The sequence below is a fragment of the Anolis carolinensis genome, chromosome 2 (genome assembly GCF_035594765.1).
Source record: "Anolis carolinensis isolate JA03-04 chromosome 2, rAnoCar3.1.pri, whole genome shotgun sequence".
Taxonomy (NCBI): Eukaryota; Metazoa; Chordata; class Lepidosauria; order Squamata; family Dactyloidae; genus Anolis; species Anolis carolinensis.
The window spans coordinates 296,214,159-296,235,978 of record NC_085842.1 but is presented as its reverse complement, the minus strand read 5'-3'; the positions used below and the strand labels follow the sequence as shown (position 1 = coordinate 296,235,978).

At 38.0% G+C, this 21,820-nt stretch overlaps 2 protein-coding genes and 1 long non-coding RNA gene across 6 annotated transcripts in view; 2 read left to right on the top strand and 1 right to left on the bottom strand.

The window, feature by feature from the left end:
• map3k1 (mitogen-activated protein kinase kinase kinase 1) overlaps positions 1 to 4,543 on the top strand; it is a 75,132-nt gene extending 70,589 nt beyond the window's left edge. For all 3 annotated transcript variants that reach the window (XM_062972398.1, XM_062972399.1, XM_062972400.1), the window contains exon 20: positions 1,897 to 4,543. In XM_062972398.1, coding sequence (XP_062828468.1) covers positions 1,897 to 2,046 — 150 coding nt within the window. In that variant the 3' untranslated portion in view covers positions 2,047 to 4,543. The remainder of the gene's footprint in view (positions 1 to 1,896) is intronic.
• A 3,464-nt stretch (positions 4,544 to 8,007) lies between these two features.
• LOC134296746 (uncharacterized) lies at positions 8,008 to 15,753 on the bottom strand. Its single transcript, XR_010003589.1, has 2 exons — positions 15,692 to 15,753; positions 8,008 to 8,289 (listed from the first exon to the last, which is right to left on the bottom strand). It is a non-coding gene; the product is annotated as an uncharacterized LOC134296746 (long non-coding RNA).
• Positions 8,132 to 19,835, top strand: setd9 (SET domain containing 9). Of its 2 annotated transcripts, XM_003216179.4 has the most exons (7): positions 8,132 to 8,240; positions 12,065 to 12,429; positions 16,129 to 16,252; positions 17,834 to 17,949; positions 18,320 to 18,425; positions 18,582 to 18,707; positions 19,259 to 19,835. In XM_003216179.4, the coding sequence occupies exons 1-6, from the start codon at positions 8,152 to 8,154 to the stop codon at positions 18,667 to 18,669; spliced, it is 888 nt and encodes a 295-aa protein (XP_003216227.1). In that variant the 5' UTR covers positions 8,132 to 8,151; the 3' UTR covers positions 18,670 to 18,707; positions 19,259 to 19,835. The 2 variants fall into 2 exon arrangements, with proteins under 2 accessions (XP_003216227.1, XP_008100985.2); XM_008102778.3 differs by lacking the exon at positions 16,129 to 16,252 and having other exon boundaries at positions 12,065 to 12,457.
• The last annotated feature ends 1,985 nt before the right edge of the window (positions 19,836 to 21,820 follow it).

Genomic DNA, 21,820 nt, shown 5'->3' with positions numbered 1-21,820 from the left:
TTCACAAAAATCCCAGGCAATAGTCGGTGTTTCTCTGGTAAAAACCAAGCAGTGACGATTGGCCCTTTAAAACCAAAACAGACGACCAAAATAGGTGCAGCTTCAATGCCAGTTACACCTGAAGTTATTCTTACACTTTAATTAATTACACATTTTAGTTCACTAGGATTCATTTGTGAATGAAGAGAGATAGCTCTCTCTCTTTGCCAGATTCAGCCTTGGGGAAAAACAAATAGCATTGAGGAAATACATGACATAGTTCTGTTCTGGCTGACTTGCTGTTTAAATTGCCTGCTATTCAGTGAATTTTAGAAGCAAAAGAATGGTGATGAAATGGGAGAATAGAATGTGGGGGTGATTTATTTGTTCAACAGGAATCTGTCATGGCCCTTTCAGAATGTCAGGCTCTTCAGAGCTAAACCCAGTTGTCTCCTCCTCCTGTCTCCATTGGCTTGTGTGAAGTTTTTTGAATGATAAGTAAGGAGACATTGCAACTCTCTTCAGTTTTTCCTTGAATTTGTATTTCTTTTTTGATTTTGGGTATTACTATTTGGTGTGAGCTGTAAAAGGTCCCTTTGTACTCTGTTCATGTTTTTATTATTAATGCAGTGTTGGGCATTTCAACAATAAAGTGAAATATCAGTATGTAAAGCAATCTTTCAGCATCTTGGAGACTAGCAGAGAGAACGAAATTGGTATCACAGCCAAGTAGTCTACTTCCTCCTACCTTGGCTTCTTCCTCTCTAATTCTGCTCTCCAGCCTATTCACAGGCTGAAGCATTTAGACAGAACTATTAAGGTGATTTTTCTTAACTGATGGATTGAGAGGAGGAGATTCTAGGGCTTGGTTACAGAAGACCAACAAGGTCAGGCTGTCAAAGTAGATGTTCAGCTTATTCACAGGCAGAAGCATTAATAAGCTGGAGCCTATTATTATAAACTCCAGTTTATTCACAGGCTGAAGCATTTAGACAGAACTATTAAGGTGATTTTTCTTAACTGATGGATTGAGATGAGATTCTAGGGCTTGGTTTACAGAAGAGCAACAAGGTCAAGCCATCAAAGTAGATGTTTAGGATTGCTTAATAGTCGAGTCCCTAATAGTTTGCTGCAAATACCGTATTTTACATGTGTCAAGTGAATATTGTCATGCCTTTCTTTCATTAGCCCTAGTGTGCAGATTTAAATAATGCCAAGGTAATATGGGTGCATAGAATAATAGGTTTATTAGATATTGGGGTTTTTTTTAACTGGATGTGCCACAGACTAAATTTGGGATCTCTAATTCCTAAATACAAAACCACTGTATGCTCTAACACTGCTTTGAACTGGGTTATCCTGAGTCCACACTGCCATATATTCCAGTTCAAAGTAGATAATGTGAAATTTTATTCAGCTGTGTGGAAGAGGCCTAAGACTTTCAAAGATGCTTTGAATAGATCCCAGAAGCAATTACACCAGTTTGAAGGGACAAATGCTTTGAATCAAACAAACCAAAAATGTTTGCAGGGATCTCACTAATCAGATTGCAAAGTATTTTGAGCTGAGCACTTTTTGTTTTGCTTCCTTCTGCCAGCACACTCTTATGACATTGTATCTGTGCATCATAAAATGTTAAGTGTTGCAAAATACACATGAGAAGACAAGCACATCCAGAGATGTGCTTGCTATAAATTAATGATGAAGTGCAAAACCTGTACAAGTTAAAATGATGATAAGCAGGGCAAACCAACCTGTATCCAATATAACAAAGATGCTCCACATTTTTACAAAGTGTCAGAAAAGCATTTGGCTTTGGTCTATATCTGGTGTTGTTTTGTTGTGTTTTGTTTTGGGCGGAGGGTTCCTGCTAGAGAGAAATGCATGGTGAATTGTTTTTTTCTGTTCTGTGTGTAGATTGCCAGTGCAACTACAGCTCCTTCGATTCCGCCACATCTGACTCCAGGCTTAAGGGATGTGGCGCTTCGATGCTTGGAGCTTCAACCTCAGGACAGACCCCCCGCAAGGGAGTTGCTGAAACACCCCGTCTTCCGCACTACGTGGTAATACTGTAAAAGTGGAGAGACACTGAACACGATGCTACTGAATAGAGAACAATACCGGTCTTCCTGTGCAAGTTTGCACGGCAATATGTGTTAACTGCTTTGCTGGCCTTAATGATACATTTGGAGAACTTGAGGTCAGTAGAGGACCTGTACTTAAAAGTATGTGACTGACAAATCGAGATCTTTACCTAAGCTCAGTATGCAACATTTCACAATTTGTGCAGAAATATGTAAACTGTGCCTTTCTCAAAGATCTGGTTCTTTGTGAACAGAAAAGCAATTCATCTTTTAAATCTGCATGATTATTTAGTGGAAGAAGTGATTTTTTAATTTTTTTTAAATTTTGGAGCACTTTTTCAGCAATATTAGCAGCTGAGGGGCTCAGGAGCCATTAAAAACTGCAATCACTGTTCCATTTCATGCCATACAAACATCAGCAGTTTGGGCTCTACAACCCAGTTTGTTTTCCTCACTTGTCATAGAAAAAAAAGAAATCAATGTTTGTGCATTGTATTTTCACGAAGCTTGTTCTTTAAGTAGAGAAAGAGATCATGGGTATTTTAAGACCACATTTTGCCTTTCTAAGAGTCATTGACCATGGAAGTTGTGGTTCACTGTGCATATAATTGCTATTCTTGCAGCTTCCCTTTGGAAGTGACAAGTCTGTGTTTTCATTTAATCTTTCATATTCAGGGAAAATATTTTTAAAACACACCCAGAATAGCTAGAACTAGGTTCAAGCTAAATGTTGCTGGATAGCTTGATATACTGTAAGAGACTGTGATACAGAATGGTTTGAAATCTGGAATAAAATGCTGCCCTCAAGACAGTGTTTTGAAGACGTGTTGGAGGAGAGAATGCTCAGTTGGTTTGAACAACAAAACCTCTGTAACCAAGGATCAAATGAACTGTTGGGGTTTGGAGCCTTTTTATTGTCAACATTTTCATGGTAAAACTGTTTAGAAACATGATAATGTATCATACTTGCTGCCACCCAGCTTCCATTCTAGTCAGCCTTTAATGGGAGCCAAAGCTTTAAATCCTGTCTTACCCTCCATTTAGCACTGTATTCATGTTCACTGTTGGTTTTACCTGCTGTTTTCCTTCTGCCATACATCATCTGTTTACAATTATAATCACTAAACAATTGGAGGAGTATTTCAAAAGGAAAAGAGAACAATTTCATCTCTTTAAAAATGTTTTGTGGAAAAATGGACTTGAAAAAACAGCAACCCTTAAACATAATGTGAAGAAATGCTTCACAAAGAATGCAAGACTACTTTTTAAGCAAATGTTCAGTTGCTTTATGATTTTAAGGGCAGCCTTTTAGAGCCTGATGAATGGAATAGTGAAGGAAAATGGCAGTTCTTTTGCTTTTGGCTGAGTCTTTTTGAAATAAAGTAATATTGTGTTTAATCAACTTCTGTTAAATAACTGTTCAAGTTTTAACTCTTCAGAAGCCAGTTACCGGAAATTGGTTATGCTCAAAGACTCAGGACAAAATAAATAAGCTATTATACTGTACATTTTTAAGCAATGTACAACTCACAAATTGGAAACAAAATAGGTAAGAGGTTTACAGCAATGATTATGCTAGCATTAACTAAAAGCAATGTCATAAAATGTGGATGCGTATTTCTTTTTGAAATGTTACATTCCATTGCTTTTTGAAGATTGGCAGACTTTGAAGAGTTAAACAATCGAAATGTGAAATTTGGTAGCTCTGTTTTTGTATTTTGACTTCAGTTTCTTGACAATTTAGAATTTCTCATTCTAATCAAATTGTTTTTAAGTCTCTTGTGTGCAAGCTTTAAAGAATGCACTCTTGCCGGTTCATGTACTGGAAGATTTGTTGTTGAATTAATGCCGTTTCTGAAAAGAAAAAAAGTCAAATGTATAAACTGATGAACCTCAGCTAATCAGTATTACCTTTTTAGATGGCCATGTCTACCACATATCAAACTCAGAATGCCTCTAGATGCCTAAAAGCATTGTTTGAGTTTGTTTGCATTTCCCTCAGCTTGCTGTAATTGTGGTGTTTTTTAAAATGCATATGTGATGTAATCGTATTTTCTTTGGATCAAAGCTGGACTGAAAATTGTATTGTGTAATTATTTTTGTGTTATTAATGTTATTTGGTACCTAAGTTGTAAATAACGTCTACTGCTGTTTATTCCAGTTTCTACTACCTCAGGTGTCCTATAGATTTTCTTCTACCAAAGTTCACGTTCACATTGAAATTATATTTGCTATGTGACTGATTCCTAAGACTTCCAGGGCTTAAGGGCTAACTTCTATTAGCACCTTACTGTGCAAGTAAATTTTAAAGATCTCTGGGTTAAGAAAATTTGGCTTCATTATATCCTTGTTGTTTTAAATATATCAAGATATTTTAATTAAAAGTTTTTACCCCTTTGAACCAATTTTATAGTATAATTTGTACCTATTTTGGTGGTTTTGTCTTTATAGTAAATAAAAGATTTTGGACAAAAGTTGAACTTACTTTGACAGTAAACTGTGTTTAACACTTCTTTGTATTTTTATACTTTCCATACAATACGACTGAAGTCAGCAAAGAAACAAAAGATTTGAGAAACAGCTTTTGTGAGCTATTTACACAATATGAAAAAGTACCTGACAATAGTCTTTGAATGTTTATCTTTGTTTGATTTCTTAGCTGCATCAACACTTGCGAATTATAATTAGGCAAAGATGATCTTTCTTCCTCAGTTTTATCACTGCTGTAGATTACTAAAATTTTAACATATAAACCTATAGATTAAGAAGTAACTGTATGTTAGACTAGAACACTATTTGTTTCATAGTATATAGTTGCATACTTCAATGCTTGGAAGTGATGTTCACAGGGATACTTCAGGAAAAAATAGATACCAGCTTAGTAGTCAATTTAGATCTCTATTGACCAAGGAGCTAAATTCGCCACCGGAGTGAGTGACATACTATGGTATCTCTATTTGCAAAAACACCATACACACGCTTTCAAGTTCTTGCAGCTTGAGAATGATCAATACACAGGTACCTGAAGAGCACACAAGACCATGGCATGTTCTCTATTCTTCCTGAATAACACTGTGACAAAACTGGCAGCAATTAGTTGTATGAGCAATTTCCATGTATAAATATATTTATTCCAACCTCCGTCCTTGTCATGAGACAACTCATGGCTGTTGAGATGCTTGACTGTAGTTCCCATTGGCTCCAGTCAGCATGTCCAGTGTAAATGATAATGAGACTTCCAGTTTCACAATGGAGAACATGTTGCCCAACCTTGCTTCAGGAGTGATTTGCCACGAAGTGAGTAGTAACAAGTGAGTAGTAACAATCAGAACCACTTCGTTTTTTTTAATGACAATTGACTGTTTATTTTTCTCCAAAAAAGCAAAACAAAACACACTTATCTGCCAGTGTGCCTCACTAAAGGTCCAAACTGTTACATAACACCACCTCTGTTCCACCTTAGTGCCTAATTGCCGATTACATTTATATTATGGGTTGTTGCCTTACTAGATTTTAAAAAATTCAAACAGCACTGGAAGGTTAATGTCCATTAATCATTGAACTGAAAGCCTCACAACTTCCTCAGCATTTGTCTCATAAACTCTATAGGCATCTATTTGGATATTTAGTCATTCTTTCCTTGAAATTTACACCTAAATGTTTTATGTGGCTAATACAATTGGCCACAGATGTGTTTTCTGTTTGTTTATCTTCCTTTATTTAATTTCAACATGATTTTCTACACAATAAAATGTTTCAAATGGGACTTTAGGTCACGGGATATGGAGGTTAAACCCATCTGTAATTCCATTTCCCAGCAGTGTGATTGTGATGGGTAGGGAGCGCTCTTGGAGGATCTCATATTGGCATTTTATTTAGTATAATATCCAGCCTTTGGGGGGGAAATGTAGCCACTGCCTCTGACATTTATTTGACCTTCAAAAGGTGAAAACTATTTCAGTACCAAATTATCACTGTAGCATTGATAAAGTTCAAAGTATTTCACACTTTTTTCTTATATAAGTACCATTATTTTTATGTCTTTTATCACCATGTGCTTATCACAAATGCCATTCTGTTTTTAAGAAATCTTCCTGGTAATATTACAAGCTCAAAAACACATGCACACTACAATATCAAACTAGGCCAGAAGCATAATTCTACACTTTACTCAGAAGTAACTCCAGTTTAGGAGTCACTAAAGCACACATTCATGACTGTTTTCACATGGCTTTCCTTTTGAAATTGAGGCCGACACAAATGAAACTATAGCAAACTTTTGAAAACAAAGAACTTCGCAATTTCCTAGAATCTTGCTTGTTGTTGCTATTGTTTTCCAGTGATGTATATCAGTGACAGCAGAAACAATAAATCAGTTTTCAGTGGCAAAGGCAGCTTGTCTTCCCATTACTTTCAAGCTCTTAAACATTTGGCATTTTTATCTACAGGTAATCCTTGAGTAACAAACATCTGACTTAGAAATAACTCAACATTTGTGAGACAACAGGTGGTGGGAGAAATCTACCCCTAGGAAGGGAAATTCACTCCTGAAAGAGTTATTAATCATGGGGAAAGGTGTCTCCATTGAAGCTGTATCATCAAGCCTTGTTTCCACAACAAGCCAAATATTTCAAAATCTATCATAGGGACAGAAAGTGAGGTGAAATCTCAACGGGCACAAACTGCAAAACAAAACACAGGGGTCTTAACCTCTCCCAACCAAAGCTTAGATAGACAAGTCTCTCTGGCTGAAGTTACACTTTAATATGTATTAGTTCCAGTGCACATACAAACTCAAGAACAAACCTACAGAACCTATCTTGTTTGCTACTTGAGGACTACCTGTATTTTATGTCAGTGAATCAAATTGCTTTGGAGATCTTATTAGAAGACTTTTACCCCTTGCTGTTGTGTGCCTTCAAGTCATTTCTGATTTACAGTAACCCTATGATGAACAAGCAAAGTGTATACAGACAGGGTTGCCTTTGTCTTCCTCTGAGGCTGAGAGTGTGTGCACAAGGTGAGCTGTGTTGTTAAAAGGCTTTCAAGGCCAGAAGCACTGGGTTGCTGTGAGTTTTTCAGGCTGTATGGCCATGTTCCAGCAGCATTCTCTCCTGGTGCTTCCAGGAGACAATCAAGTACCAGAACAGCCCGGAAAATTCACAGCAACCCAATCAAGTACCAGTTAACACCTCCCAAAGGATGCTCCCAGGGAGCAAACAGCCAGGCTTTGCAGTTGCAAGACTATTCAATGCTAACCAAGCTGGCTAACTGCAGCATTCACACTGCTTCAAACAGACAAGAGTTCTTTCTCCCACCTTGGACATTCCAAAGGTAGATAGGATGGATGGATAGCTAGGATGGATGGATAGATAGGATGGATTGATAGATAGAGAGATAGATAGGATGGATAGATAGCTAGGATGGATGGATGAATAGATAGGATGGATGGATAGATAGACAGATAGATAGATAGGATGGATAGATAGATAGGCTGGATAGATAGCTAGGATGGATAGCTAGGATGGATAGATAGGATGGATGGATAGATAGATAGCTTGGATGGATGGATGGATAGCTAGGATGGATGGATGGATAGATAGATAGCATGGATGGATGGGATAGGATAGATAGGATGGATAAATAGCTTGGATGGATGGATAGATAGATAGGATGAATGGATGGATAGATAGATAGATATATACACACACACCCACTTGCTTCAGTTCCAACAGACCTCTGAGGATGCCTGCCATAGATACAGGCGGAACGTCAGGAGAGAATGCTACCGGAACACGGCCATACAGCTTGGAAAACTCACAGCAACCCAACGAGGGTTGTTTTGGGCTCAAAACACTCCACCAGCCCGGCTTTCTTAGCCACATACTGCAAGATATGTTCCTTCCAAAGGAAGTTGTAGGGATGAAACTAAATGACAAAGAGATATTTTGAGGCCATTCTTGGCTTAAGAACACCAAATTCCAGCCAACGTTTTAAAGGCACGCGTGGGAGGAGCGGGGAGGAGGCTTGAGTTGGCTCTGCCTTCCCTCTTTCCTCTTCCTGCTCCTCCTCTTCCGGGGCGGCAGCCATGTTCTGGAGGGCTCTGAGGAGACGCTGGGAGTCCTACAAGTACCGCTTCGTGCCCTGGATCGCCTTCAATCTCCGCCACAAGCGCAGGTGAAGGGGCCCCGGGCCAAAACCCCCTCCTGTGCCTCTTCCCCGGTTTCTGTGAATTCAAGGGTTAGGGAGGGAAGTCAAGCTTTGTTACTTCAAGGATTGTGGTCATCGTCGCTTGTTTACATGCACAGCGCCATCCAGAGTATGTGGCTCTTGAAGACAGTGACTGCTGCATCCATCACAATCTGCCATAGACCAGGCCTGGGCAAACTTGGGCCCTCCCTCGAGGTGTTTTGGACTTCAACTCCCACAATTCCTAACAGCCGGTAGGCTGTTAGGAATTGTGGGAGTTGAAGTCCAAAATACCTCGAGGGAGGGCCCAAGTTTGCCCAGGCCTACTCTTTGTGAAACCCATACCTTGCCCTGCAATGATCTGGCACAATTGGAGTTTGATGTTATGGCCACCAGCTATCCTGACTGCGTGGAGAGTTTCCTTGCTGTTTGTTACAAGGTGCCGAGGTGTTGTGGAACAGTTTCAAATTTTGCATTTTGGTATGTGCTGTGAGCAGTGTCACCTTCCACAAACCAAGCTGTAGAGAGGTCCCGGAGGAGTAAAGGCGGACTTTTTTGTGCTAGAATCTTAGGGCCCTTCCACACAGCTGACTAAAATCCCACATCATCTGTTTTGAACTGGAATATATGGCAGTGTGGACTCAGATAACCCAGGGCCCTTCCACACAGCCATATAACCCAGAATATCAAGGCAGAAAATCCCACAATATCTGCTTTAACTGGATTATCTAAATGCAAACAGCCATATATTCCAGTTCAGAGTAGATAATGTGCGATTTTATTCAGCTGTATGAAAGGGGCCTTAGAGTTTCACTCACAATATTATTATTATTATTAGTATTATTATTATTATACCCCGCTTTATGTCCCCAAAGCGGACTCATCATGGCTTGACGTAAAAGCATTAGTATACAATTTAAAATATACAAACGTTAAAACAGAATTAAAGCACAAACAGCACTAAAAATCACATTTAAAATTCATCAAAAACATATTCAAAGTTGCTGTGAGTTTTCGGGCTGTATGGCCATGTTCCAGAAGGCACTGCAGACTAATTCAACCAGAGAAGTCAGCCATAGCAGGTCACTTAATGAACCAACCTGGATACAACATATGATTTGAGAACATTTGAGAAATATGGTGCTAGAGCATAGCTTTGTGGATGCCTTGGTCAGCCAAAAAAAAAAAAAAAGAGCAAACCAAGACTGAACTCTCCCTAGATACCAAAATGACTAAACTGAGGTATCATATCTTGGAAATAGCATAAGACAATATGACTCATTGAACAAGATGATAACGCATAGCAAATTGAAAGACTGTAGAAAAAGAAGACTGCATTACAAATGGATAGGTTCAGTTAGGAAAACCATAGTTTTAAATTTGCAAGATTTGAGTAGGGAATAGTAGGTCTCTTGGCAGTCTCTCATTGTAAGACAAGTCTGACTTGACTGCAAATAGAACTAGTTGGGAAGAGAAGGCATGCATAGGCCATCTTGAGCTCATTGTTGGAAAGCAAGGATACATGTTTAACAAATATAGGTTTATCTATAGTTTATAGGCCAGAAGTTGAAGCAACAAATCTTATCAACCACATTTGATATGATGATCTGACATCAGTTTCTAATAGCTTAATTTGTCCAGATACAATTTTCCCAGTGAGACAAGTTCTTGTCTTGCAGTATTTTTAACCAACAGTTTTTCTTATATGAATTTCTCTTTTCCCAGTCTTCCCCTCAAATCCTCATACATATGATGGATGATAGGATCACACTTTCAAAGAGACTACGAAATGGCTTCTCCAGAGGCCCAAGTCATTAAAGTTAGCAGTGAGGTATTTCTGAATAAATTGTAAAGGGGACAATTCGGCACTGGCTGCAGTGCGCATTAGGTCTAATTGGCCTTTTCCCCATCTCTAATTTCTGTAACAATAAACAGATGCCTGGAATGAATAAAAGTTTAAATTGATTCTTGGTTCTCCGAGAGAGCTAATAAATATCTCAAGCTGTATACTTGTGGGCTAATGATCTCAGCATAGTTCTTCTAATGAATTACAGCCATGTATTCTCTCAAGGATCATTTATTACTCTCAGTTACTATATTTATGCTGCTTTAGAAAAGATTTTGTCTTTAGTAAAAATAAAAATTCTGCTGGTGACTCATTACAATCGGAGTGTTTGTCTGCACAATCTGTCCCTTCATCCAGGACTCAATAGAGTCAAAGAAATAAGAATTAAGAAGTCAGTTTCCCTTCTCTCAGTCAATTTCAGTTGTAGTTAACAGGAACAGTTCTTTCTGATATTACTTTCCTTAGTCAAGAAGCCTCTGATTCAAATGCCAGCAATAGTAGCTTTCATGCCAACCAGACTCCTTGGGTGAACATGGATATACAAACATTGCTGTACCTATACATAACCAGTATAGAAATATACTGCCACAGGGTAGTACTTCTCAGGGTATATAATACTGGCAATTCTTTCCTCAATTTGTCAATAATTGTGACCATATTTTTGTTGGTCTATTGGTTGCACCTCTTTCTATCCCGGAAACTTGCTGTTTGGCTGACATAATCCATTATCATGAGGTTGACTTTTTTTATCATCTGCAGTTTAAGGCAGAAGGAAAGTAAACTTCATGCACAGAGGCTGACAAAGTGACAATTCCCAGAATTTGAGGCTACAGTTTCCAAATTTCCTCATGGCGATTCAGGAGGATTTAGGAACTTCTAGTCCAAAAAATTAACTTGCCTAGGCTCACCCCCCTGCATTGCCTGGGAAAAACCACCACATTTTTTTATTGCTAATCCAGGAAAACGTGACCACATGATGCTGGCAATAATTTTATGGTGCCTTGACCACTTTTATTATCTTAGGACAGAGATGGGGAATGCATGCCCTCTTGATGCTGTTGAACTGTAACTCCAGTCATTGGTCACAACTGCCATTGGGCCAATGAAAATTGTAGCATAGAAGCATCTGGAGCAGTGGTTCCCAACTTGTGGTCCGCAAGGACTAAAATATGATCTATGGCCTTACCGTTACTGCTGTGGATAATAACACAGCCCAACCCCCCCCCCCCCTCAAATTATTGGTATCTTCGTTTTTAGGCCTGTTACTGTGATTATTTGGGGTGCTGATTCAGAAAATTGCATTGGATAGACCACATCAACTCTAGATTATTATATATGGTTTTCTGTGGATGAGCATTCACTACTGGATGGCATATGTTCTTTATCAGAAACTAGAGCTGATGTGGTTTATCCAGTGCAGTTTTCTGAATCGGCACCCCAAATAACCAAACCAAATCTGAAGTTGACCAAAAACTGATTAATAATCATTTTAGTACTAATGTTGGAGAGTAGTCCCTGATCAAAGTGGTCCCCGGTCAAAAAAAGGTTGGGAACCACTGAACTCAAGGAAGGCAGCTGAATGCCTCACCGCTGATTTCCTTGTTCTCCAACAACATGGAAATGGCATTGGGGGTGGGCTGTGTTGCTTACAAACTGAGTGTTTTGAGGGTGTGTGTTGGTTATTCCATGATTGAAACAAAGTTCTGGATCCTTGATAGGATTGAGACATGAAAAAGTGAGTTGCAATGACATAAGTGTGATTTAACCCTAATAATTCACTAACAGAATGCCAGCAAGTTATATTTTTAAGAAGCACTGTTCATATTTTTGAAGTTGTAATAATTGTCTCCATCCTAATAACACTTTTATTTCAGAAGCTAATAACTACTATTTGTTAAAGAGACTGAGCCCAATTATAGTGTTTTAAAAAAAAATCTTGTTTCACTGTTTTTTTCCCTCATTGCAGAACCCTGCGGTTTGTACCAGAAGAATCAAAAGACAAAATAGTTCCTGATGAAGATGTCCTTAAAACACTACTGAAAACCTTTAGAGCCTTATTTATAAATGACTTGAGAAGGCAAATGTTTCTTCTTAACTTCCTTCCGAAACTTAAATCCAAATATCCAGAGCTAGAGACAGCTTGTTCTACGATATCCAAAGTAGTTGATGACAACCAGCAAAGTCAAATCATCTTTAATCCAGAAGAAGTTCTATTTAATACATTAGGATTCAGTATTACACGAAGCTGCAGTTCCTTGGTTTCTGCTGGCACAGGAGTCTTTGTAACCAAAGGTTTAGTTCCAAAAGGGACAGTTGTATCTATGTATCCTGGTATGAAAACCATTGTATTTTCAAACAGGTGACTGTATGAATCTGTCTAATGCTGAGTCAAACTGTTCTAATTCATTTTTATCCACAAAAACTATCAGCAGCTCTCCAAGGTCTTGGCCTGTTGTATTTTCTGCTTGCAAAACATGTACTCTGCCAGAACTGTAATCCTGCTCCTTGATAGGGTTGAGCATTAAAAATAGTGACTAGTGTCCTGCATTCCAGTTATGGATCTGTAATCTAATGATACAAATCCACGTGTATTCACAATTGTGATGCTACTGCCAAGATTGCAAATGCCACCCCCAAAACCCATTCTAAATTCTAACTACTCCAAGCAACAGAAGTTTGTGGTGGGAAAAAGTGGGGTGCTTTAGGATGACATAGTCTGCCCCCTCCAGCCACTAAGCCACAATGTGATGTTCACGTAGTTATAGATATGATGTAAGTGTCTCAACCAATGTAAAAAGAAGAGGTAAAGAATGCATCTATGCTGCTGAATGCAGTTGAACATCATTCTGACCACTATGGCGCAATGCTATGGAATCAAGGGAATTGTAGTTTTACAAAGTCTCTAATCTTCTCTGCCAAAGAATACTGGTGCCTCACCAAATTGCAATTATAGCATTGAGCCACAGCAGTTAAAGTAGTATTAAAGTGCATTAATTCTCCAGTGTAGATCCACCCATAATATCAGACATACATTAAAGAATTGCAACAATATCCATTCCCACGCATATGTTTTTAAGGTGCTTCTTTGAAACCAGCATTGCAGTTTTCAAAATGTCTTGTACATACTGTTTATTTGTATATATAATTGTATCTGCATTAATAATTAATCTATATATATAAAATGATAAAGTTGTTTGCGCAGTGACTATAACAACAAAACTAAACATCCCAGAAATACGAAATTTGGCAACACAATGCAAAAGGCTTGCCTCCAGGTTACAACAACACAACCACACCACAAAACCACAATCCAGACCCACAAAACTCACAACAACACATCATGCGATAACAACACAACTAAACTCCCCAGAAATACAAAACTTGGCAACACAATGCAAAAGCCTTGCCTCCCAGTTGTAACAACACAACCACACCACAAAACCACACAGGACCCACAAAACTCACAACAACGCATCGTGACTATAACAACACAACTAAACGCCCCAGAAATACGAAACTTGGCAACACAACGCAAAAGCCTTTCCTCCAGGTTGTAACAACAGAACCACACCACAAAACCACAATCCGGACCCACAAAACTCACAACAATGCATCATGACTATAACAACATAACTAAATGTCCCAGAAATACGAAACTTGGCACACAACTAAACACCCCAGAAATATAAAACTTGACAACACAATGCAAAAACCTTGCCTCCCGGTTGTAACAACACAACCACACCACAAAACCACAATCCGGACCCACAAAACTCACAACAATGCATCGTGACTATAACAACACAACTAAACATCCCAGAAATACGAAACTTGGCACACAACTAAACGCCCCAGAAATATAAAACTAGACAACACAACGCAAAAACCTTGCCTCCCGGTTGTAACAACACAACCACACCACAAAACCACGATCCGGACCCACAAAACTCACAACAATGCATCGTGACTATAACAACACAACTAAATGTCCCAGAAATACGAAACTTGGCACACAACTAAATGCCCCAGACATACAAAACTTGGCAACACAATACAAAAGCCTTTTCTCCCGGTTGTAACAACACAACCACACCACAAAACCACAATCCGGACCCACAAAACTCACAACAACGCATTGTGACTATAACAAATACAAAATTTGACAACACAACTCATCCACCTCCCCAATCCCTACATTCACACTTGGCCTCCAAAAAACAATTACAATAATAACAATGACAACAACAACAGCAATAAGAATCAACACCATCACAGGCAAGAAACAGCCAGGCACTGAGGCTGAGAGGCCAGTCAGTGCTACACTGGGCCTCCAAAAAATACAGTAGCATCTAACTTATCCAACCTTCATGACCACTACAACAACAATAATAATAAACACCTATACAGGCAAAAAAAAGACTATTGTACCACAATAAAAATATAAACCGCACTCAGCAGAATCAGACATTACAACTAACAACAAACCAAAGACAACAGGGATCTCAAGCAATTATCAATCAACACAAAAATTGAAGAAGGTAACAGACTTCAAATACTACTACTAATGTATTAAGAAGGTGGAGGTCACAGCATAAATACAACCTAATGTAGACTGACCAACACCACCAGACTAAGCCACAGCAACGCGTGGCCGGGCACAGCTAGTTAATTATAATTTGATATGAGACATTTATATATGTACTTATTGTTGCAATCCTTCAGTTTATGCTTGCTTAGAATTTATTGCCGTACATCTTCTGTACCTCCCATCTCTTCTTTCGACTGCTGTTGAGGAAGGCCGTACAAGTATTTCCTTGTCAAAACTCATTGGACTAATTTGAAAAAGGACTCCTACATCAGAAGACATAACATCTGGCATGTAGCTACCTCTCCTGGTGGCAGTTTCATCCCATAAACCTCACCTTTTAATTGACATACACTCTACCCCCAACATACACACATGCACAAAAGGCATCTGTGGGGATCCCTGAGCTTCCTAAAGTTGATTAACCTACTGTAAAATATATAGGTGCATCTCCACTGATCCACCCAACTCTCTTACAATAGGAAATGGCCATATTGGTTTGGAGGCTATGCTGCTTTAAATGTAAGTTTGGGAGGATACTTTGATCATTGTGTGGACAGTAAATAATTTCAGCCTCTGTTGTTGAGTGCTTTTGAGTCATTTCTGACTTACCTTGTCCTTAAAGCAAGCCTATTATGGGTTTTTCTTGGCAAAATTTGTTGCCTTCCTCTGAGGCTGAGAGTATATGACTACAAAGTCACCAAGTAAGTTTCTAGTCCAACACTGAAACCAGTAAACCATGTTAGCCCTCCAAACCTCTGTAAAAACGTAAAAAGTTGATTACATGTTGGACTTAGTATCATAACTTACTGAAAAACCTTTTTCTTACAGTGACAAGCCCTTGCTAACTGGCTTTCTTTAAGTATGTTTGCTTCTATTGTTAAACATGACCTTGAATCCTATACTGTGGAAAAGATGGGATTATAATAATGACAATTACGGATGCAAGCTATAATCTTTTTCTCAGCCTAAGACTTTTCTACGTTTTACATTGAGCATTTCTAGTACCTTCTGCTTCTGAACTGTACAAAGCTCTCATTTGTTCTGTTGGTTAATTCTGTTTTGAAAGAAGTGACAGTTTTGATGGGGAGGGGCTGGTAAATGTCTTCCTCATTCCTTTGTGAGGTCACTGGTCAAAGCACAATGGAACCTCAGCCAGGATACTAGCTTTGCCCCTTTTCCCACAAAGACTACATGAAGCAGATATTCTTTCTTGATTAGGCATCAATAAGAGTTGCCCCTTGCAAATATGAACGTTTTTAAAGGCCATTGAGATACATATGATCACGTTTTCCAAAGGATTGTTTTACAGCAAATCCATAATTACACCAAGTTAAAGCAATTTGATGCCTGTCTCCAGAATAAGAAAAAGTTGAAATCTATGCTTTTCTGCATAATTCATCACCTTACCACTGAAACCTAAAATATTTTTTTGTCTTGAATAGGTACAGTCTATGAAAAGTATGAGCCCATATTTTTCCAGTCCATTGGCAACCCATTTATATTTAGATGTATAGATGGGGTGCTTATTGATGGGAATGACAAGGGAATCTCAAAGGCTATCTACAGGTGATAGAAAAAATTCAATCCCAATGTTTTATGTTTTGTAAAAATCAATTTATTTGCTAATGATTTTGTTATCTGGAAACAAACTTGGAAGTAATTTTTTCACCTTTCCATTTGGAATAACATTTTAGCTGCAGATTTGGAGACGAGTCTATCTTCTCTTTGATTTTTGTGTGTATATGTTTTTTCTTGAAGAATGCTGGAAACTTAGAACATGTGTTTTGTACCTAGACTGCTTTAGAACTGAGAATGCACAATTTTTAAACAAATGTTTTTTTAAGGGTTCAGCATAGGCTAATGTAAAGGTGATAGAAAATAGTAGAGTCTCGCTTATCCAACATAAACGGGCCAGAAGAACATTAGATAAGCAAAAATGTTAACTAATGAGGGATTAAGGAAAAGCCTATTAAACATCAAATTACCATAAGATTAAAAAAATTAAGCACCAAAACATGTTTTACAAAAAATCGAAAGAAAACGCATTTCAATACATGGCAACATTATGTAGTAATCACTGTATTTAGAAAATCAAGCACCAAAAACATCACAATGTATTGAAAACATTGACTACAAAAATATTGACTAATAAAAATTGACTACAAATAAATATAGAATTGTATAAAATGAACTTACAGTAACAACACTGTCAGAAATTAAATCCATAAAAAGTTCAGTCCTTTGAAGATTTTTAAAAATTAGTGATCCTTGCCTGCCTAGAGAAACTGCGTTGGATAATACAGAATGTTGGATGAGTGAAGGTTGGATAAGCGAGATTCTACTGTAGTTGACAAAGCCTGATAATGTATAAATTCAAGATTAACATATAGTTTGGTGTTAGTTGGAGGAGGTCTCAATACCCTGAAAACAGCACATCCCATCTGATTTTGGAAGCTAAACATAATCAGTCCTGGTTAGTACTTGGATGGGAGACCTCCAAGGCATACTAGGTTCTGCAGTCTATACTTCAGAGAAAGCCAATGGCAAACCCCTCTTGGATATTCTTTACCTAAGAAAACCATAAGTCAGCAGACAACTTGAGGACATAAACTAGTATTTGCAGATTCATGAATCACGTGTAAACAATGCAATGCCATTGATGTGCTCATCCATGATTAATTCCATACTTTGAAAAGAACAGAGATTCATGGCTATAATATAAGATGCATTTCATTTGTCAGTGGATCACATTTTACCGACTTACCTGTCTCCTTATCTATATAATGCTTCCACAAATAAAGCTCCCAGGGTTGCTTACATGTAAAATCCAGTATCGAATGAGACCATTTCTGCCCTTGATCTTGCAATCTAATAAAAGGGTAAATGCTATGGTTTTATGCTCTGGAGATTCCTCAATGCCACTTGATATGTAGTTACAGGAAAGAGATGTGTGTGTGGGGGGGGCGGGGGAGGAGCTTACGAAGTTAATATACCTCAGTTCCAATATGTTATTTTGTAGTACAGTATTTAATAGGATTTGTGCGTGCTGACTAATACAATCTTTGCAAATGAACTCAGTTTAGTGAACAGTGTCTGCATCAATTGTGATCAAAATATGGATGTGCATTCCATACCTTTTTTTTCCAGGTCATGCAGTAAAAGAGACCAATTTGGTCCTTTAAAGATGAGTGATGCCTTTTGGCTTACAAATAGTATGCAGAATCCACTGGCAGTGGGGCAGTATGTCAACAATTGTTCAACAGGTAAATAGCACTATCCCCCCCTCCCTTTGCAAGATTGGCTTGGCAAAGTTTCCATTGATCCAACCCTGCCAGTGTAAAAAATAGACTTTGGACTCTGTGCCATCATGGCGGACATGGCTGCTGAGCAGTGCAGATTCTGTCAGTGTTTGGCCTCATTTCTGTTTGTGGACCTTATCCATAGTATCGGATCAGTCAGAACCTTAGTTTCTCCCTATGAGAATATTCCATGTTGAATGCTTTAGAGTATCAAAGGCTCTTGATATAGTAAAACCACAATGATGCAAGTGATTCAGATTCCAAACAAAATATTAATATGAATGTAACTCTTAGTAAATGTAGTCTACATTTAAGATTTTTCTTTTTTCATTAGAGAAATCAGCAAATGTATGTTACCAGGAGTTTGATGTACCTGAATATTTTCCTATAGAATTTAAACAGTATCTTCCAAATATCAAGTACAGTCATGAAGTACAGAGGTAAGGATTTAATATGATGTGATAAGATTGAGAATTCAGTCAATGTGATCAAATACTTAAAGCATTTAAACTTTACTTTTTTTTGGAATTCGAATAACAACAAATATGCATCATAATCTCTCCAAAATCCATCTATCTATCATGCATAACCTGCAGGCCCTTGAGATGTGTAGTTCTTGTGGCTCTACAAAGTATTGGGCCAGGAGAAGAACTTTTCTCAAACTACTACACAATTATCAGCTGAGCCCGAGGAACTTACATGAAGAACTCTGGCAACCTCAGGTATTTGCATTGACTGTCCTTGGTTGTGGTTGGGGATGCTTAGTGCAACTCCTTAAGTGTCCCTTCTAACTGTTGTTATTTATTTATGTTATGTTGGACTTACCAGTGGTCTTCATCCTATATTTTCTTGCTACTGTGTCCAAGCTTTTACTCTTCTATTTATACATGTTATATGTTGATTACAAATTGTGGCTGAGGCCCTGCATTTGCAGATGCAACTGCAACAGAACTCCATTATTACATCAGCAGCCAATTTATGAGAATATACTGTATATATATGTGTGTGAGAAATCTTTTTTTCTTTAGATGTTAAGTGTATCAACCAGCCACATGTTATTATAGCAGTACTGCAGTTTGTTACTGTTATTACCATAAATCTTTAAAATTATTGAAGACTGAAGTCTTTGCAAGTCCAGATTTCACATGTTGTCAATATTTTGCCATTTCCAGTTATTAACTAAATTGGAGAATCTGCATGGATTGCAGTTTAACTGAGAATTAAATATACGTTAATAAGAAACTACATTCTTCACCTTTTTGTTTCTATGCAGTTTCCTCTTGTATGGAGTTCCATGCACCTGAAATCACTCCAGAACTCCTGACTTTGGTATATGGTTTCCAAGGGGAGAGAGAACTTCCATAAACAAATGGCTTAACCCACCAGGGAATAAGAAGTGGTTAACTTCAGGAGTCTGAGCCTCTGAGTGGCAGCAAGTTTCTTCTAGCAATGACCACAATCTGATTAAATTCACCTGAACGCAACTATACAAGGCAATGAAAAGACAAAACTGTGGCCAAATAAATCCATTTTTAAAACTGTATAAGCTATAGTACTCTACAGCAAGACTAGTAATACTTACCACTTGCTCACTATGTCTTAAGCAATATTATGCAAAATTACACAATTCAACGAACTTTTGGAAACATTACTGTATTTATTGTCCCAAGATGCCATTGCCATTTCAAAAAATGATTTACAAAGCGATTTGTTTTTTCCTGTCTTTATTTTTCAGATGTGCTTATGGTGAGAGTGGGGGCTACCATTTTTGAAAGTCATTTTTGTTATTTCCCAGTACTGATCTGTTAAGCCTATGAAAGAGGTTAAAATAAAAAGGCTGAATTGCTCAAGGCAGCTGAATATTTTTTTTAAACTGTGTAGCAATCAAACATGAATTTCTCATCTACAAATTTGCCTTTTCCATCTCCCATACTGCCTACTTAAAAATGTATATAGGAAATATTAATTGGCAGTATCTATCACAAATATTTTTAGTACTGTTGCTGCAGAAACTAGTTCTAGTGTTGGAACATAAGTTATTCTAGACAGGACTGATACTTCGATATTGCCTACATCATTTATTAAGTAGATGTGTATAACAGCTTTATAATAGACACAATATATATCTGTTCAACGGGATTAAAATTCATTGCAAGAAGTTCCCAGTTCTGTTAGGTTTAAGCTTTGTGTGGCATTTTTGGAGCTTAGAATACGAAATTTTAAGCCACAATCACATTTTCCAAAAACTATTCTAGTGGATTTCAGTACTTTTAAACTACAGTCCAATTCTCCATTACCCAAGAGTTATATCCTGTTGACCTCAGTGAGGCTTACTTCTGAGCTGGTATATATAGCATTCCTATGTGTTTGGCTTGTCAGACAAAGTGGCTTTTTTTGTCCCGGATCGGTGAATGAAACAACATATTTACAACAGTAGGAGCAATTAAAGTTCTAAACCCTATGAAAGTCATGAGGTCCCCATAAGTTCAACCAGCAATTTGAAGGTTGGCATTCCTTGCCATTTGTATGCATTTATGGTTGCTAGTTGCAGTACAATATCTTGAGGACCTTATTTTGTCCATTCCTAGCATAGATTTAGCAAGTGATCACTTTGTCATTGATGCTTGCCTTTTACTTAGTATTCAAACATGTCAAAAGGACACCATATTTATTAAGGCACTGCTTCTACAAAAAAAATTAAGTACACTCAGCTCTTCACATTTCCAGGTTTGACTTTTGCAGTTTTGATAGAAAGGCTCTTTCTAGGAATCTCCAGGTCCTCCAGTATAATTCTATACTGCTTAGCTTCCAGGGGAACTTACTGTAGTCACACTGGAAGACAGAAATGGCTAGCGATATTTTTTTTCTGGTAAAAAAAACCAAGCAACATTCTTCACTTTCACAGGGGTTCTGTGCCCCTTATTCTAGCAAATAAAAAGCACTGACCATCAGATGAGATACTAGGATTAACATGCCTGAGAATCTTTATCCATTCTCAACTACCAAGTTTAGTGGTGTGAGACTCAACAGTCACAAGACACGGAAAGACTACAAGTGGAAAAGTGGAGTTATCAGCTGGAACAGTCAACAAGCACACTAAGAATAAAGAAAACTAAATTGGCCAAGACAGTATCCAGGTTCGCATTTTGATGCAAACTACATTTATGCTTACAACTACATCAGTCTATTGAGATACTTATCGCACAGAAATTTGTGCTGCACAATGACTCACTTCTGAGGGTGAAGTAGTTCTTATCTGTGCTTTTACTCCAGGTCATATACTCTTGTCCTACCTCTCAGGTGCAGTGGTGATAACGCAACTCTTGTCTCACTACTGTGTTTGCACATCTCATTGAAAAACAGACACTTGAAAATGCCTTTAAAATGTATGCATCCAACCAAGGGTGCACCTATACTGTAGATTTGATGCAGCTTGACACTAACCACCATGGCTCAATGCAATGAAATCTCAGGAGTTGTGGTCTTTAGCCTTATCTGACAAAAAGTATTGGTGTCTCGCCAAAATACAACTCCTTTGGTTCCATAGCATTCAGTCATGGCAGTAGTGTCAAACTGCACTGATTCTACAGTGTATGATGCACCCCAAGAGTGCTTCCAGATGGATAGCTTCTAGTTCTATCAATCTACAAACACGATCCCTGCTTTTCCTTCTTAACAGATCTTAACAAGAGAGGTTACAGATGGCAAATACTATCATCTGCACCACTGCTAAAAGTTTGTAAAATAGGAGGAATACATAACAAAAAAGCTTCACCTAGGAGCACACTAAAATACTGAAGTTAACAATATGGCAGAAGCATGAAAACCTTCACAG

Coding starts and splice junctions, on each gene's coding strand:
- setd9 (XM_003216179.4), top strand. CDS start 8,152: ATGTTCTGGAGGGCTCTGAGGAGACGCTGGGAGTCCTACAAGTACCGC. Junction 16,253..17,833: donor ATCTCAAAGGCTATCTACAG/GTGATAGAAAAA, acceptor TTTTTTTTCCAG/GTCATGCAGTAAAAGAGACC. Junction 18,426..18,581: donor TACAGTCATGAAGTACAGAG/GTAAGGATTTAA, acceptor CATAACCTGCAG/GCCCTTGAGATGTGTAGTTC.